This window comes from Pyxicephalus adspersus, chromosome 9, assembly GCF_032062135.1.
Source record: "Pyxicephalus adspersus chromosome 9, UCB_Pads_2.0, whole genome shotgun sequence".
In the NCBI taxonomy this organism is placed as follows: domain Eukaryota; kingdom Metazoa; phylum Chordata; class Amphibia; order Anura; family Pyxicephalidae; genus Pyxicephalus; species Pyxicephalus adspersus.
Genome location: NC_092866.1, coordinates 384,917 through 403,315, shown reverse-complemented (window position 1 = coordinate 403,315; position 18,399 = coordinate 384,917). Strand labels below are relative to the sequence as shown.

At 47.2% G+C, this 18,399-nt stretch overlaps 1 protein-coding gene across 1 annotated transcript; it reads left to right on the top strand.

The window, feature by feature from the left end:
- Positions 1–148: 148 nt before the first annotated feature.
- CNOT1 (CCR4-NOT transcription complex subunit 1) lies at positions 149–17,364 on the top strand (the record flags this gene model as incomplete). The annotated part of the gene is given in 46 exon segments (XM_072422789.1): positions 149–247; positions 334–402; positions 552–606; positions 692–895; positions 1,220–1,388; positions 1,766–1,892; positions 1,969–2,079; positions 2,166–2,336; positions 3,238–3,365; positions 3,441–3,681; positions 3,761–3,880; positions 4,080–4,202; positions 4,280–4,431; positions 4,513–4,663; positions 4,745–4,946; positions 5,026–5,154; positions 5,240–5,364; positions 5,622–5,908; positions 6,359–6,437; positions 6,515–6,754; positions 6,854–6,994; positions 7,180–7,359; positions 7,435–7,551; positions 7,789–7,899; positions 7,977–8,054; positions 8,138–8,390; positions 8,462–8,592; positions 8,673–8,969; positions 9,113–9,253; positions 9,968–10,072; positions 10,193–10,312; positions 10,398–10,592; positions 11,254–11,396; positions 11,692–11,800; positions 11,880–12,049; positions 12,300–12,531; positions 12,606–12,854; positions 13,207–13,370; positions 13,451–13,568; positions 13,643–13,744; positions 14,270–14,443; positions 14,647–14,796; positions 14,874–15,054; positions 15,136–15,268; positions 16,260–16,394; positions 16,487–17,364. Coding segments are annotated over 46 exon segments (6,990 nt in total), but the record flags the coding sequence as incomplete, so codon positions are not given.
- Positions 17,365–18,399: the final 1,035 nt, after the last annotated feature.

The following is an 18,399-nucleotide window of genomic DNA, read 5'->3' as shown; positions in this document are numbered from 1 at the left end:
GTATGAAGCGCGCTCTGTGCGTCACATGGTCCTGGTATGAAGCGCGCTCTGTATGTCACATGGTCCTTGTATGAAGCGCGCGCTCTGTACGTCACATGGTCCTGGTATGGCATTCGCTCTGTGATCGTGTTCTCTTGTTTTCCCACAGACCCAGTTTCTGATTCAGGAGTGCACATCGCTGATCACCAAGCCTAACTTCATCTCCACCCTCTCCTACGCCATCGACAATCCATTGCACTATCAGAAGGTCAGTGAAGGGAATTTGCTGCTTCTGTGGTGCTGCTTCCACATTCGCTCCTTTCCTCATTTTGGCTTTTTTCTCTTTTCTGGTAGAGTCTGAAGCCGTCTCCCCATCTTTTTGTCCAGCTGAGCAAAGTTCTTAAGCTCAGCAAAGTTCAGGAGGTAAGTGAATCAAATGTTCAGCTTTGCCATGGCACCAGTGGGGTGACAATGGGGTTCCCTATGGAGCGATGGGTAGAATGTTCCCATTTGTGGGTTTTACCTCCTAATGAAGCTTTGGCTTTTTATTTTTTGTTCCCCCCCCCCCCCAGGTGATCTTTGGCTTGGCCCTTCTGAACTCCTGCAACAGTGACCTTCGGGCCTTTGGTAAGTCAGGTGTGGATCTGCGTCTCTTTGCTGTGATCTCTGGTGAGTTTGGTGGATTCCATTATTAAAGTTTTCTCTCCTACAGCTGCACAGTTTGTGAAGCAGAAGCTCCCTGATCTCTTGCGTTCCTACGTAGACGTGGACGTAAGTGGCAGCCAAGAAGGTGGATTCCAGGATATCGCCATAGAGGTCCTGCACCTCCTGCTCTCCAATCTCCTTTTTGGACAGAAAGGAGCCTTTGGGGTTGGACAGGAGCAGATTGTGGCATTTCTCACAACCCTGCGCAGAGGTGAGTGGTGGGAAACGCTTGGCCTGTCTGCATACAGCTTGTCCTCAGGAAGTGCAAACAAATAATTGTGTTAGTGATGACTTTGTATGAATGTAGAGTGCACCCCAGTTCCCTGTCCTTTCACCTGTGTGCTTGTACAAGTAATTGTCCGGTGTTCTCCCCAGGTGCACCATCCATCTGTTTTTGGGTGGTTACTGAACAGTTGGGTCACAATACAGGGGCTGCCACCCACCCGCAGCTTCTTTCCACACAGTCTAAAGTTCTGGGGACTAAAAAGTTAATTTTGATGAAATATTAACAAATGTAACTGCTGATCTCTTTCAGATTTTCCCCAGGAGCGCTGTCCAGTGGTGCTTGCACCACTTCTCTACCCTGAAAAACGGGACATCCTAATGGACCGGATTTTATCTGATTCCGGTGGGATAACCAAGACCATGATGGACAGTTCCTTGGCAGACTTCATGCAGGAAGTGGGCTATACCTTCTGCTCCAGGTTAGTCTGCATGGGACTGTTTTCCACTTATGGCATTGGCAGACTTGGAAAAAATGTTGGTCTTGAATATTTATAATTTTGTATAATTGGTGGTCACTTAGATCAGCCTTTCTTAACTTAAGAGAAATACTTGGGAAATCATTGCTAAAATCAGTTCATGGGGAACAAAGGGTCTTGGTGGGAAAAATCCCCTCCGCACACACGGCTTGGAAGATCATTAGTCATGTGGCTGCCAGCTGGTGTGGGCTCCAGAACTATAGAGGGGACCCCTAGCAGCCTCCGGAGGAGCCCGGATTGAAAATGACTTCTGCAGAGGATACAGAATACTTCCCATAACTTACCAAAACCTAACCCTTATCCTGTCCTTTGTACCTCAGTGTGGAAGAATGTCGGAATATCGTTGTTCAGTTCGGTGTCCGGGAAGTGACTGCGGTGCAAGTTGCTCGGGTCCTGGGGATGATGGCTCGGACACACACTGGGATCACAGATGGCATCTCCCTACAGGTGAATATCTCGTGTTTAGCAGTACTGGGCATGGTGGCCATGTTGAGGTTACTAACTTTTCATATGGGTCTTGCAGTCGATCACCGCCCCTGGCAGTGGCATCTGGAGCGATGGCAAGGACAAGAATGATGGCGTGCAGACTCACACTTGGAACGTGGAGGTTCTCATTGATGTAGTAAAAGACCTGGTAAGTGATGGATGGATTTATAGCTTCTTTGGCTGTACTCTGTTGGCTTTATCCTCACGCCTGATACTGAGAATTAATTTCTGCAGAATCCTAATCTAAACTTCAAGGAAGTGACCTACGAGCTGGACCATCCCGGGTTCTTGATCCGTGACAACAAGGGGCTTCAGACGGTGGTGTACGGTATTCAGAGGGGGCTTGGCATGGATGTTTTCCCAGTGGATCTCATCTATAGACCTTGGAAACATGCAGAGGGACAGGTAAGGATTTGGGCATTGCTCTGTTTTCTAGGTTCACTTATTGATGTATTTAAACTTGTCATTTAGAAGGAAAAGGAAAGACAGGCTTTTCTCAGCAGCACTACGAATCATAATAAAATTGTAGAAATGGATAAATTAATAGGGAAATAATCTTTACTATACAAATTCTCCTGTGCTAGAAGTTTCACTAACACAATTTGCTTAGAGATAGAAAAACATAAAGTCTGTGGTCATTTTGTACAGATATAGGCAGTTTACAATGAAGAGAGTAGAAAGACCTCGGGCCTGACGCGTTTCGCCCATTAAGGGCTTCCTCAGGGGTATGTACGTGGAAGCAGAAACAGTTTGCTAGCAATGTTCTTGTAGTATACAACAGGGTAGTAAAGGTGGAAATATTGGGGAATAGAAACCATAAGCGTGTAAGTGGTAGTTCTCCCAAGGCGGTTCGTTAGTCCAAAATGTAAGCTATGAAGCTGATTTGTGCATTAGATTGTAATTCCACGGACATGCTGGCAGATGAAACATATCAAACTCCTAAAACCCCTGGGGAAGCCATGATCTGTGAGATCGACCAGTACAACGCGGGACCCGATGAAGGACACCCCGGATGGATCGGACTTCCCTGCCGAATTGAAGGTGGTAGATTTTTTATTTTTTTTTATTTTTTTACAGTTTTTAGTTTGTTTCCTCTTTTTATCATTTGTCATTTGGAAGTGAAAAGCCTTGCACTAGCATCAACACTTCAGGGATTGTCTTGGTTCCCCAACCCATAAATCAGCATTGTTTAGATGACATTGAAGTTTCTTAGGTTTCTCTGTATGGAGAATAGAATATACAGTTACTGATCCTGTGCATTGCCTGGAAGGTTGTGAAATGCTCTGTATGAATTTTCTTCTTTCAGCTCTCCTTTATCCAGCATTCCTTGATGAACCCGGATATCTTCTGCTTTGCTGACTATCCCTGCCATGCTGTGGCAACTGACATCCTAAAGGCTCCCCCAGAAGATGACAACCGGGAGATAGCTACCTGGTAATTGTGGATTTGGTCACACATGCTCGGTTTGTGATTTACTGTCTGTTATCTGACGCCTCATCTTCTTTTCAGGAAAAGTTTGGATCTGATTGAGTCACTTTTACGGCTGGCTGAGGTGGGACAGTATGAGCAAGTTAAACAGCTCTTCAGCTACCCCATCAAACACTGTCCTGACATGCTGGTCCTGGCTCTGCTTCAAATCAATACTTCCTGGCATACCTTAAGGCATGAGCTCATATCCACCTTGATGCCAATTTTTCTAGGTAACCATCCCAACTCTGCCATCATTTTGCACTATGCATGGCACGGCCAGGTGAGTTCTCCTCTATAAACATGAATTATATTTTGTCTTTTGAGGGTGAGATTTGACCATTTTATTTTTCCCTTCGCAGGGCCAATCTCCCTCCATCCGCCAACTGATCATGCACGCCATGGCTGAGTGGTATATGCGTGGTGAGCAATATGACCAAGCCCGCCTGTCTCGTATACTTGATGTGGCCCAGGACTTGAAGGTGAAGAGATTTACATGATTGTATTATGTTATAAACAAGGAATGTAAGGTAGAATGTTTGCTTTCTGTGGGGCAGGAGAGTTTAGACCTAGATTGCCAGCAATGATGAAAATGTTCTTGTGCGCTCACAGCATCTATTTAACTATTGGATTTGTCTTTATATACTCCACATTGTGACTGATCTTTGTGCATTCTCTCAGGCCTTGTCGATGCTGCTGAATGGTACTCCATTTGCCTTTGTTATTGATCTTGCTGCACTTGCTTCACGCCGGGAATACCTCAAACTGGACAAATGGCTGACGGATAAAATACGGGAACATGGGGTAAGTGATGTGCTGTCTGTAAGTCAGATTCCTTTCTTCATATTGCTGAGTTTAGAATTGCATCTCTTCTTTTTCAGGAACCCTTTGTTCAAGCCTGCATGACGTTTCTCAAACGGCGCTGCCCTTCCATACTGGGTGGCATAGCTCCAGAGAAAGATCAGCCCAAAAGCGCCCAACTTCCTCCTGAAACTCTGGCCACAATGCTGGCATGCCTTCAGGCTTGTGCAGGGTATGTCGTGTGAAGGGTCTCTGTGTGTCTCTGGTCTTTGGTTTTTGCCTTGTACCTGAGTTTTTCTGTCCCCTTTTGTAGGAGTGTGTCCCAGGAGCTCTCGGAAACCATCCTTACCATGGTGGCAAACTGTAGCAATGTGGTAAATAAGGCGCGTCAGCCTCCTCCAGGAGTTATGCCAAAGGGTCGTCCTCCTAGTACGAGCAGTCTGGACGCCATCTCTCCGGTACAGGTAATTATTCTGGCTATGTGGTTGTGGATTATGGATTGTGGTTCTTTTCAGTGTAAATAGTTGTCCTGTTTCTTCCTCCAGATCGACCCTCTGGCTGCAATGGCCTCTCTCAGCATTGGTGGTTCTGCTGCTCCTCACACACAGAGCCTTCCAGCTTTCCCTCCCAACCTGGGCTCAGCATTCAGCACGCCTCAGTCACCGGCCAAGGCTTTCCCCCCTCTCACAACTCCAAATCAATCTACTGCTTTTAGTGGCCTTGGTGGACTTTCCTCGCAGCTGCCAGGTAATTAGATGGGGTCCTTCTAATAATTTCTATGAAATTGTAGGCGGCACAGAGCCTAATCCTACCTTGTTTCATGCAGGTGGACTTGGGACAGGCAGTCTAACTGGAATGGGCACTGGAGGACTGGGCCTTCCTGCTGTCAACAGTGACCCGTTTGGACAGAGGAAACTTAGCACATCTGGGCTCAATCAGCCAACATTCCAGCAGAGTAAGTTTGTTGCTTGAGTTTAACCATCATTCAGTGATCACCAACTGCATCCTCCACTGATTTTTGTGTTTTTTTTTCTTCCTAGCGGACCTCTCTCAGGTATGGCCAGAAGCAAATCAGCACTTTACTAAAGAAATTGATGATGAAGCCAACAGCTACTTCCAACGCATCTACAACCAGCCCCCGCACCCCACAATGTCTGTGGATGAGGTACTAATCTGAGAGGGGTTTATGACTTTTGTTGGGGGGGTGTCCCTGTTGTATTTCCTTCTGACATGATGTAATCCGTTTGCTTTCTCACAATGTGTGGCTAACCTCCCTGTGGAGAATCTGGGTGCTCTCATCAAGTTGTGGGAAATTGAGGGGTTCTCATATATCGATATTGTTTGGGTACTGTTGTATTTGTACATTGATTGTATTCTTTATAGATTTGTCTTATGACATTAATTTTTCTCCTGTGTTTACAGGTCTTGGAAATGCTGCAAAGGTTTAAAGACTCCAACATAAAGCGGGAACGCGAAGTCTTTAACTGCATGCTGCGCAATTTGTTTGAAGAGTATCGCTTCTTCCCTCAGTACCCAGACAAAGAGTTGCATATTACCGCTTGCTTGTTTGGTGGCATCATTGAGAAGGGACTGGTCACATACATGGCCCTAGGACTAGCACTGCGCTATGTACTGGAAGCATTGCGCAAACCTTACGGATCCAAAATGTATTTCTTTGGCATAGCTGCACTAGATAGGTTCAAAAACAGGTAGGTCTGCTATACTACTGGGTAAATCTCATGTTTCCAATGTGCTAGTGCCTAGACCTTTTTCTAGAACAAGAATATTAGTGTAGCCCCATCAAGTATTCCTACAGCTAATCGGCCAAAGCTTTCAACTTCTGTTGTTGTGTAGCCTCCATTATGACCCATCGGGATATCTGAAAGTGGCAGCAGATATTTAGGTCACGCTGCCTCCACCGGTCTGTTTTCAAATAGTGCATCCTGTTATCTCATTCACAAATAATGTATGTCCATGTGATCAGACCAGGCCAACATCATCCATGGTCCAGTTCTGATGCTCGGGTGCCCATTTTTAGTGGCCAGGGGTCACTATGGGCATTCAGGTCTGCAGGTCTCTAGATGTGTCTGTATGTATATCATTTTATTATTTGGTATGTTATTGGTTGTCATCTGTAACACTGGTTGTGCTGTTTGCAGGTTGAAGGATTATCCTCAGTACTGTCAGCACTTGGCTTCCATAAGTCACTTTATTCAGTTTCCTCATCACTTGCAGGAGGTAAGTACTTTACTCTTTAGGTACTCACTGCTCTAGCTTTGTCCTGATTGACCGACACCTTCTTCCCTTCTGCTCAGTATATAGAGTATGGTCAGCAGTCTCGGGACCCCCCAGTCAAGATGCAGGGATCGATCACCACCCCAGGCAGTATTGCACTTTCACAGGCCCAGGCTCAGGCACAAGCCCAGGTCCCTGCCAAAGCTCCTCTTCCCGGCCCTGTAAGCACCAATGCAGTTACCACATCTACCGCTACAACCTCAGCCAAAACAGTCACCATAACCAGGCCCACCGGAGTCAGCTTCAAGAAGGATGTACCGGTAAGACTACGGTTTGGGTTAATCCTTGTGGAGTGTATTTTTTTTATTTTTTTGACTATGGAAAACCCCTGATAACTTGTACATCGTTGTCCTTTTCAGCCGTCCATCAACACTACCAACATAGACACACTGCTAGTGGCTACTGACCAGACCGAGAGAATTGTGGAGCCACCAGAGAATGTGCAAGAGAAGATTGCCTTCATATTCAATAACCTTTCACAGTCCAACATGACACAGAAGGTATAACCACAAAGGGCTGGCAGCTCTCCTTGTGTGTAACACGGTGCATGGAGATTTCCTTTGTGTATTCTATCATGGTGGCTGTCTGACACAATACAAATAATTGATAATGGCCCAAGCAAGTCATGATGTATTTCCCTTTATCATACGCTGCTTTTTTAATAATTTCATGGTAACATTGACAGGTGGAGGAGCTGAAGGAAACCGTGAAAGATGAGTTTATGCCTTGGGTGTCCCAGTACTTGGTGATGAAGAGGGTGAGCATTGAACTGAACTTTCACAGTTTATACTCCAACTTCCTGGACGCTCTGAAGAATATCGAATTCAACAAGATGGTTCTAGCAGAGACTTACAGGAACATCAAGGTATACATCCCTCCAGGGTTTTTTATGTCTATACACTTGTTTGTTTGATAATAATGACTGCATGTTTTCCAACAGGTGTTGTTGACATCTGACAAAGCTGCTGCTAACTTCTCTGACCGCTCTCTTCTGAAGAACCTCGGTCATTGGTTGGGCATGATCACCCTGGCCAAAAACAAACCCATCTTGCACACGGTAAGCTCTTTATGATTAGTACAGCAGTTGGATATGAGGTGCCCACCAGGTGAATGCAGTCCTGAAAAAGGATGATGCCTCGTGGTGGGGCTGGGTTCCAGGAAGGGGGATCTCTTCTCTTGTGGGGTTTGGGTAGGGCAGTGCCACTTCTGGAGGAGTGGTTGGCTCAGGTGATTTTTGTCAAGGCCGTTCCTCCACTTGGCTGTATTTAACTTGTGATTTTGTTTAAATTTCTAGGACCTGGATGTGAAGTCGCTGCTGCTGGAGGCTTATGTGAAGGGACAGCAGGAGCTGCTTTATGTGGTGCCTTTTGTTGCTAAAGTCCTGGAGTCCAGCGTCAGGAGTGTGGTACGTATTGCTGCCTCCTCTCATTACATTGATCATACTGGTGTGTTTTTCCTAATGATGGTTTGTCTTCTGTGCAGGTTTTTCGACCTCCAAATCCATGGACAATGGCGATTATGAATGTCCTTGCAGAGCTTCACCAAGAGCATGATTTGAAGGTCGGTTTTGTGCACTGACATTGTAGTTTAGTTTGTCTTTTCTCTGCATTCGGCTGACTTTATAAATCCTTTCCATCCTCCAGCTTAATTTAAAGTTTGAGATCGAGGTTTTGTGTAAAAATCTGGCCATTGACATTAATGACTTGAAGCCCGGAAGCCTCCTTAAAGACAAAGATCGTCTAAAGTCTCTAGATGAGCAGCTTTCTGCCCCAAAGAAAGATGTCAAACAGCCAGAGGAGCTGCCTAATATTCCCAGTGCCAACGAGTATGCCATCCGCACAGCAGGCAAGCTCTGGGCTTCGGTTGAGAAACAGGAGTCTGACGCAGTCTTCACAGGTAAGATTTGTGTCCTGGGGTTGGCTTCTGTTTTTTTTGTGAATGGTATCTAATGATTTGTCTCTCTTCAGCTACAGCCACAGTCCCACCTCCCAGCACCACCTCCACTGTAACTGTTCCACCACAGCCGCAGTACAGCTACCATGATATCCACGTCTATTCCCTTGCTGGGATCGCACCTCACATCACGCTCAACCCAACAGTAAGTGAACAATCTGCAGATTAATGTCATCTTTGTGCTGCAGTGGAATATGTGATACTAATCATTTTTTCCCTCTTTAGATCCCTCTCTTCCAAACTCACCCCCACCTAAAGCAATATGTGCGGCAGGCCATCGAACGGGCTGTGCAGGAGCTGGTACATCCTGTGGTTGACCGTTCCATCAAGATCGCAATGACCACTTGTGAGCAGATAGTACGGAAGGACTTTGCATTGGATTCGGAGGAATCTCGAATGCGCGTGGCTGCTCATCATATGATGCGCAATCTGACTGCTGGCATGGCCATGATAACATGCAGGGAGCCTCTGCTAATGAGCATCGCTACCAACTTGAAGACCAGCTTTGCCACATCTCTACGGGTATGTTGGGCAGCTTTTGCTAGGTAGCATGTACCAATCCAGCATTGAGGTGTATGACGTCGTATTACTGGGTGGGACATATCGGTGTGTAATCTTTGGATGAACAGATTTTTAAGTTTTGACATTAACTCTCTATTCTTCAGGCTGCTTCCCCTCAGCAACGGGAGATGATGGAGCAGGCTGCTGCTCAAGTGGCTCAGGATAACTGTGAGCTGGCTTGCTGCTTTATACAAAAGACTGCGGTAGAGAAGGCTGGACCAGAAATGGACAAGAGGCTGGCCACGGTATGTATGGTCCAATGGTTCCTAATGGCTCCCAGTGCTTCTCTGCAGGATTAGAGGTGTCTAAATGTACTGGGTCCCAGTGCTTCTCCGCAGGAACAGAAGGGTCTAGATTTATGGTGGCTCAGTGCTTCTCTGCATGGATGGGTGTACTGGAATAGAAGGGCCTGGATGGGATCTTTTAGTCCAGTAGCTGAATACCAACATTTGTGTATTTCATTAGCACACTCTGGCAAATGCTCATTTTAAAATTTGGTCTTTTAGAACCTCACTGCCCCAATCGGGGATTCTTGGTCTGCGTTCACTTTGGGAAATATTTTTGTGCTGTCGTTGAGCCAAGTGATGGAAATCCAAAATGCTATGGCTGTCGTGACAGAAGAGAAATCTTCCAGTGGGGTTCTGGCCACATTTGGGCTGGACTTCATAATCTGTGAAGGGCTGGCAGTGCAGTTCTACCTCTTATTTTCATTCCTATTGTAGGCATGTTGGTCAAACAGGAAAAATTCAGCACCAATGTTGGAGCGACATTTACAGACTCACTCGGATAACTGGGGGAGACCCCTGGGGTCTTTGGGTTGTTTGCTCCGAGGTGTATTGGAACGTAGAACTCTTTTGGGCTGGTTCTGATCCATGGTTGACTTGTGTCTTTAGTATCAGTTAAATATGAATTCTTTGCTTGTTCTTTGCCTTAGAACAATAAAGTTTGTTTTTGTCCAGGAATTTGAATTACGGAAGCATGCCAGGCAGGAGGGGCGGCGCTATTGTGACCCCGTTGTACTGACATACCAGGCGGAGAGGATGCCGGAGCAGATTCGACTAAAGGTAAAGCTGGCTTGTCTGATCCATGTATGGAGAACTATGCAGATTGTGCTGCTGTGTATAGCCACCTCTGGTCATACTGGCATGTATTTTGTAAACTAAGCCAGGCTTTGTTCTCTGCAGGTCGGTGGTGTGGACCCCAAACAGCTGGCTGTTTATGAGGAATTTGCACGAAATGTTCCTGGCTTCCTTCCTACCAATGATTTGACTCAACCCACAGGATTTTTGGCTCAGCCCATGAAGGTGCTACAGATTTTAGTATTGTTTATTTGTGGAGGAGGTTCCACGTTCTATGGCGCATACTAACTTTGTGTGTGTTATGTTTCAGCAACAAGCCTGGGCCACAGATGACGTAGCACAGATTTATGACAAGTGTATCGCTGAACTAGAACAACATCTGCATACCATCCCACCCACGCTCGCCATGAACCCTCAAGCTCAGGCTCTACGAGGTTTGCTGGAAGCCGTTGCACTGGCTCGTAACACCAGGGATGCCATTGCTGCTCTGGGGCTGCTACAGAAGGTAGGGGAGATCTGTAGAAGGCACTGCAGGGGTGGATCTGTCTCCTGAGACCATTCTGAATGGAAATGAAGCTTTGACTTTTTATCAGTCATGTTTGTGTGATAAGATCACTACATTTCTGGAGCCAGGGCCTCAATACTAATAGCCGTGCATTGTTCTCCTATTTGGAGGTTTATGTCCCACTCACATTCACAAGGTTTTTCCAAGTTTGCATCTGTTCCTTCCACAAGATCATCAATAATCTATCATTGTTTCAGGCTGGACTCCACAGCGTTCTCCTTTATAAGAGTTCTTGCAGTCAGTCGTGTTTTGCAGTGGTTTGAGTGACCTGGTGGTCTTGGAAGCTGTTGATGCCCCTATGAAATGTGACTGAACTTTCCAGCACCACTTAGTTTGAACTTGTGACAATTTTATGTATTGGGTCCTTGCAATCCCTGTAAAATGGTAAAAAAAAAAAAAAATGCTTTTTTAGTGGTCAACAAGACCTGCTTATGTCCAGAGACTGCAGTGAGTTCTCTATCAGTGCTGGATTAATAACGGCTTCAAATCTAGACGGAGCTGAGGAATCTCCAACTGAAATTACTTGGAGAGGACTGTGCAAGTCGCCTGATTCAGCTCCAGTTTTGCAGCCTAAAATATATATATATATTTTTCTCCTCAGGCTGTGGAAGGTCTGCTGGATGCTACTAGTGGAGCTGATGCCGATCTCCTGCTTAGATACCGGGAATGTCATCTACTAGTCCTGAAAGCCCTGCAAGACAGCCGGGCGTATGGTTCTCCATGGTGCAACAAGCAAATTACCAGGTGCATACTGCAACATAAAGGGGAATAATTGGTGTTCTGAGTGGAGGTTAGGGTGGATAAGGGGTGAAGGTTGCTGTTGTGGCATGGATGGGCTTTGTCTTGTTGCTTGGTGGAGGTTGGTACTCAGGGTAAATGGGTTGTGGGGCAGGGGGCCCGGGGGGAGGCTGGTGGCCGGGCTGTGGCGCAGGGGGCCCGGGGGGAGGTTGGTGGACGGGCTGTGGCACAGGGGGCCCGGGGGGCGATTGGTGGCTCTGGGTGGATATCTCTACAAGTTTCTCATGAGCTTTTCTGACAGGTGTCTTATTGAGTGCCGGGATGAGTACAAGTACAATGTGGAGGCTGTGGAACTTCTTATCAGAAACCATCTTGTGAATATGCAACAGTATGATGTCCACCTGGCTCAGGTAAGCTTTAAGCGTGTTTTGTCTAATGTCCTTTTCTTCTCATTGGCTCTTTTACTCATCATCTACATCTTCTCGGCAGTCTATGGAGAATGGGCTGAACTATATGGCTGTGGCCTTTGCTATGCAGCTTGTCAAGATCTTGCTGGTGGATGAGCGCAGCGTGAGTCATGTGACAGAGGCAGAGTTTTTCCACACCATTGAGACTCTGATGCGCATCAATGCACACTCGAGGGGCAATGCCCCAGAAGGGTAGGTTGCACGTTTTGTAGATGATTTCTACCATACCATTATCTGCACCATTTTTAAACCTGTGTCCTTTTCTGGGTGGAGGTTACGCTGTGGTGCAACAGAAATTCATGACCTGTACACAATGCCTATCCCTATGTGCATAGAGCGTAGTGTGTAAGGGTTGTACAGTCCCTGTGGTGGTCAGTGTGCCACTTGTGGGTTCCCAAATCTTGGTGGGTTCTGACATGACTTTGTTGTCCTTTTTTTTCAGGCTTCCACAGCTGATGGACGTGCTTCGTTCTAATTTTGAAGCCATGATTGAACGAGCCCAGGGTGGTCCAAACTTCATGATGCATTCGGGGATATCCCAAGCATCAGAGTATGATGACCCTCCAGGACTTCGCGAGAAAGCGGAGTACCTCTTGAGAGAATGGGTCAATCTGTACCACTCCGCCGCCGCTGGACGGGACAGCACCAAGGCTTTCTCTGCATTTGTTGGGCAGGTGAGTCTCTGTTCCTGATGTGACTTCCCTGTGATTAAGAAACCCCATCTCACCGTGTCCTTCTTATTGATCAGATGCACCAGCAAGGCATTCTGAAGACGGATGACCTCATCACCAGATTCTTCCGCTTGTGTACAGAGATGTGCGTGGAAATAAGCTACCGCGCTCAGGCTGAACAGCAGCACAATCCAGCTGCCAACCCCACCATGATCCGAGCAAAGTGCTACCATAACCTGGACGCCTTTGTCAGGCTGATCGCACTGTTAGTGAAGCACTCTGGAGAGGCCACCAATACGGTGACAAAGATCAATCTCCTCAACAAAGTAAGGGCCTTCCCTCATCTGTAAGGGACGGGGGTGGGGGGAGTATGAAGTTCTTGTTAGTTTTGTGGCCGCTGACCTCCCGAGTTCTCTCTGTATTGGGGCGCTGACCTCCCGCAGGTCTCTGTATTGGGGCGCTGACCACCCGGGGTCTCTCTGTATTGGGGCGCTGACCTCCCGCAGGTCTCTGTATTGGGGCGCTGACCACCCGGGGTCTCTCTGTATTGGGGCGCTGACCTCCCGCGGGTCTCTCTGTATTGGGGCGCTGACCTCCCGCGGGTCTCTCTGTATTGGGGCGCTGACCTCCCGCGGGTCTCTCTGTATTGGGGCGCTGACCTCCTGTGTTCTGTGACAGGTTCTTGGCATTGTAGTCGGAGTTTTGCTCCAGGATCATGAGGTGAGACAGAGCGAGTTCCAGCAGCTTCCATACCATCGCATCTTCATTATGCTTCTGCTGGAGCTGAATGCCCCGGAACATGTGCTAGAAACCATCAACTTCCAGACCCTCACTGCCTTCTGGTAAGTCCTGTAGCCACACTTTGCAGACCTGTAGCCTGTTATAGGAGCATCCTGTGACCACATTATGTCTTTTCATACAGCAATACCTTCCATATCCTTCGGCCCACCAAAGCAGCCGGTTTTGTCTATGCCTGGCTGGAGCTCATTTCTCACCGTATCTTTATTGCACGGATGTTGGCGCACACTCCCCAGCAGAAGGTAAGTAAAGGTTGTAATAATTTGCATTTGTTTCCTTGCTAAGAATTTGTTTTAGTAATCTCTGTCACTGGCAGGGTTGGCCGATGTATGCCCAGCTACTGATCGACCTCTTTAAATATCTGGCCCCATTCCTTCGAAATGTGGAGCTCGCCAAACCTATGCAAATCCTCTACAAGGTAAGTCGTGGTAAATTCTCCTTGTTGTGTCATGATGTGTAGAAGTGTTGGATTTGTATACAAGCTGTTTTTATGGGGTTACTATACTTGGCCTGTCACTGGGTATAAGAGGGTTTTGTTGTATTGTGCAGTAAAGCTACAGACAGCTGCACAGCCCGCCACTAGTGCTGTTACTAAATAGAAATGATATATCTGTTGCGATATTGGGGTATGGATGACTGTTACATTATTATTATTAATAAACAGGATTTATATAGTACCAACAGGTATTATAGGTTTGAGGTACATTGGGGTGGTGGTGATCCTCGTTAGTTTTGTGCTGCATTGGCCTGTAGCTTCATCAGTGAGGATGATGATGGTAAAGGAACACTGGCAGGTTTGTTTAATGAATATAAATGAGCAAAGACCCTGGGATGTCACCTGTAAACCAGTTCAGTACAGCTTTGTGTCTCCAGGGGTCTGACAGCTGTTCTCGGGGTTATCACTTACAGGAATGACAGATATTTACTGTGTTTTGTGTTGTAGGGCACTCTGCGTGTACTGCTGGTTCTGCTCCATGACTTTCCGGAGTTCCTTTGTGATTATCACTATGGCTTCTGCGATGTCATTCCACCCAACTGCATCCAGCTGAGGAATCTGATCCTGAGTGCCTTTCCCCGAAACATGAGACTTCCGGACCCCTTCACCCCTAACCTCAAGGTATTGCTTCTCTACATGACGGGGGTCACTCTGCACCGTTAATAAACCGGCATTCTGTAGACGGCGGTTACACTGTGGTGTCCTCTCTGCTACCGATTCTCTGCACCCTCTATTGTGTGGGGCTTCTATGGGTAAAGTGAAGGACACACCATGCTGATTGGGGATTGATGAGGGGATGACAGCCATTCTTATCTCTTCCTCAGGTGGACATGTTGAGTGAAATTAATATTGCACCCAGAATCCTCACCAACTTCACTGGAGTGATGCCGCCACAGTTCAAAAAAGACCTGGACTCCTACCTAAAGACTCGCTCGCCCGTGACTTTCCTCTCAGAGCTGCGGAGTAATCTGCAGGTTGGTGTCTGTTGTACCCCCTGAATGTTTGGGGAAGGATGGGGTTACAGTCTCACATTCTGCCATTTCCTCTGCAGGTATCTAATGAACCAGGAAACCGTTACAGCATCCAGCTGATCAATGCGTTAGTCCTTTATGTTGGCACGCAGGCCATCGCGCACATCCACAACAAAGGCAGCACCCCTTCCATGAGCACCATCACCCACTCTGCCCACATGGACATCTTCCAGAACCTGGCAGTGGACCTGGACACTGAAGGTGATCTATCCTTACAATGTGTTTCCTGTTGTTGTCATAGCAGATGGCATCATAGCTGAATTTTTTTTTTTCTTTGCACAGGGCGCTACCTCTTTCTGAATGCCATCGCCAACCAGCTGCGGTACCCCAACAGCCACACGCACTACTTCAGCTGCACCATGCTGTACCTCTTTGCTGAGGCCAACACTGAGGCCATCCAGGAACAGATCACTCGGTGAGATTATGGCGGAAGCACCAAGGGCTGGTATTGGGGCAGATATGTACATGTGGGGCTTATAAGTGCCCAAGTGATGGCAGAAAAAGGCTTTCTGTATAACTTTATACCGTTCACTTATATTTGTATAAAGGATAGCTGCTGCTATCTGAGATGTGCACACAATTGTACTACTCAGATCATTATTGCAGCATTTGTGCCCCCTGTCATACCATAACCCTCTAGTAGAGTTTCTTAACGGGATTTAGTTAACCTGGAAATTAAAGGTTGCTCGGGGTTCATTGAGCAATTTGCACCTCTCGGGTCACTAGAAGTGACCCCAATGATGTTTTTGGCTATCTGTAAGGTGACATTCTCCCCATTAGCCAGCAATGTAGGAAGAATTCCCCCCACTGACCACCACACTAATATACTGTGATCTGTGGATATAGGAATTATAGAAGGGGGGCCCTAAAGACCTAAAAAGTTATTTCCAGGGTTCCCCCATGTGAAAAAGTTGGCAGAGAATCTATGGTCTTTTTGGTTGCCAATAAAGTTATTCACCCACTATTCACCTAGACGTCCAGCTGTTTTGATGGGACATTGAGAACACACAAACAGTGGGCTATACTTCCGCCTTGAGGACCGGAATAAATTCCTTCTCCTTCCAGCATGTTGCTGCTGTGCTTTCCTATTAGAATGAGTAGGCCATGGATGGCCCATTCTATGCATTGTATGAGGTTATCCTGTGCTGGCCACGTTCCAATCCTAAAGGGTAGCATTATAACAGAGGTATCAGGTTTGTGTCCCTCAATAGACTGCACGGTAAAAGATTTGAATTCCTGGAACATTGAAGGGTCTTTTTATTTAGAATAAAGTGAGCTTTTGATGCCCCCCCCTATAGTAACAGGTCCATGTTGTGCAGCTGGTATATGTATGCCGTGACAGGTCCACTTGAAGTCACCGGTCCTCTCCTGTGAGATTTGTCTGATGATTGTTTTCTGGCCTGCAGAGTTCTATTGGAGCGACTGATTGTGAACAGGCCACATCCTTGGGGTCTTCTCATCACTTTTATTGAGCTGATAAAAAATCCTGCTTTCAAATTCTGGAATCACGAATTTGTGCACTGCGCTCCGGAGATTGAGAAGTAAGTTTAGCGCTCCGCGTGGGTGGAGTTATTGTGCACAGACTGTTCTCATTGGATGAAGCACAGACAGTGACCTCTCCTCTTTCCTGCAGGTTGTTCCAGTCGGTGGCTCAGTGCTGTATGGGGCAGAAGCAAGCTCAGCAAGTGATGGAAGGTTCCGGCGCCAGCTAGGGGCCCGCATTGCCCTCAAGGACTAAGAGCAGGCCGTAGGAGCCGGCCAGCGCAATGTGAAGAATTGTAGTTTAATTTCCGCCCAGCATTTTGTCACCCCGGATGACCTGGATTGTTCTGCTCAGCATTGTTTGACATATCTTCCCAGCTCACAGGGGATGAGCGCTGACATTTTGGATATTTTCTTTCTCCTTTTGGCCAAACAAAGTGTGAATATATATAATATTTTTTCTTGATCTCTTGTAAATATCGTTCTGAAATGCAACTTAAAAAAAAAAAACACCGCAAAAGCTTTTAGTCTTGGCTTTGTCTTTTCAGCGGACTGAGGGGTGGGGGGTGGTTGTGAGATGAGCCCCACCCGGGGTGGAAAATCGTCGCATTGTTAGCGTGTGAACTGCGTGGGTGGTCCTGAGTGGGCGGGAACAGCTGGAGCGTTCACAGGTCCCCCCTGAGCAGCCCCTCCCCCTCCTCATTTTCTGCTGCTGGGTTTTGTGTACAGTCTTAGTTGCATCTCCTGCGATATCGGATGCGGCGTGGAAGCGTTTGCTTGTAAAGAGCCCTGAACACTATTTTCTGAGACTTGTACATTGGAGGCTTTTAGATTCAGTGGGAAGAAGGGGAATGATAATCTGCCCCCCCCCCCTTCGCTTTGTAAAGACACTCCGACCCCTGGACCAATACGGCCATTTTGTAAGAATTTTGAATGTTTTGTAAATGTATTGGTCCCGTGTTGTATTTTGTAGGCTTTCACTTCTCACTTGTATGTTTCTGTAGTTACACATTAAAGTCTTGAGCTGCAGCACCGGCCATCTGTCCTCTTTCTTCCGGCATGGTTATGTCTGAAGGGGGGCGGGGGGAGTCTCATCCCTGCAATGATGCAGCAAATGCCGGCCATTGGATATCATGCATCCGTCATCTTCCATGTGTGACACCGGGATCACTCGCTATCCTAAATATGGGGGGGAAATGTTTATAACTGGGGACTGCTAGGCTCATCTCTTCACTACTTGGTGAGTCTCTAACAGAGCAAGCATGCAGCCAGTGAAAGCTGCCTGATTGAAGCACATGCTTGTCCCGGGTTAGTAATGCACCAAGCTGTAAAGAAAGGATTAGAATGGTGGTTGGACCCCTGACATGGGAATGACCCGGGAATCAGTTTCTTCTGAAAAGTAACAAAATACAAAATCTTCTGGGTTGAATTTTTCCTATTGGTGGACAATCTGATATCATTGTGTTGTACAGACCTTCCCCACCCCCAATGTTGGTGCCATACGAAGATTTCATGTTTTTGTCATTCTATCAACCCCACGGGGTCCCCACGGGACCTGAAATGTGGGGCACAATCTGGAAAGTTCTGTGCTGGGTTCCATGTAAAGGGGTTTTCCAGACACGACTCGCCTGTCCCCATTCTATCACAGAGCGCTGCCATCTTCCTATCCTTGGCCATGCCGGGGTGATGTAATTCCTGCACAGCCAGGAGTGCTGGGCGCGCTATCTTTATGGGACCGGTGAGGCCTTTACACCGGTGTGCCACTGCAGGGTAACGCTGAGGGACGGAGTTCTGCCATTGACATATTAGGTGAAATGCTGAATGTTCCCTGAGCGCCTCCTCTGCCCACTAAAGAGGTCCTGTCAGCCATTGAGGGTTTGGGAGTTCCCCTGCCTCACCTCAAGACTCAACTTGCATGTCATTGCAGTGTCCTATCCTAGACCAACATGGAAGAGTTTTTCCATTGTGCTGTCCTGCCCTGGTCTCCCTCCAGCTCTGTCGTGTTTGGCCTCCGTCGGGTTGTCCTGCCCTGGTCTCCCTCCAGCTCTGTTGTGTTTGGCCTCC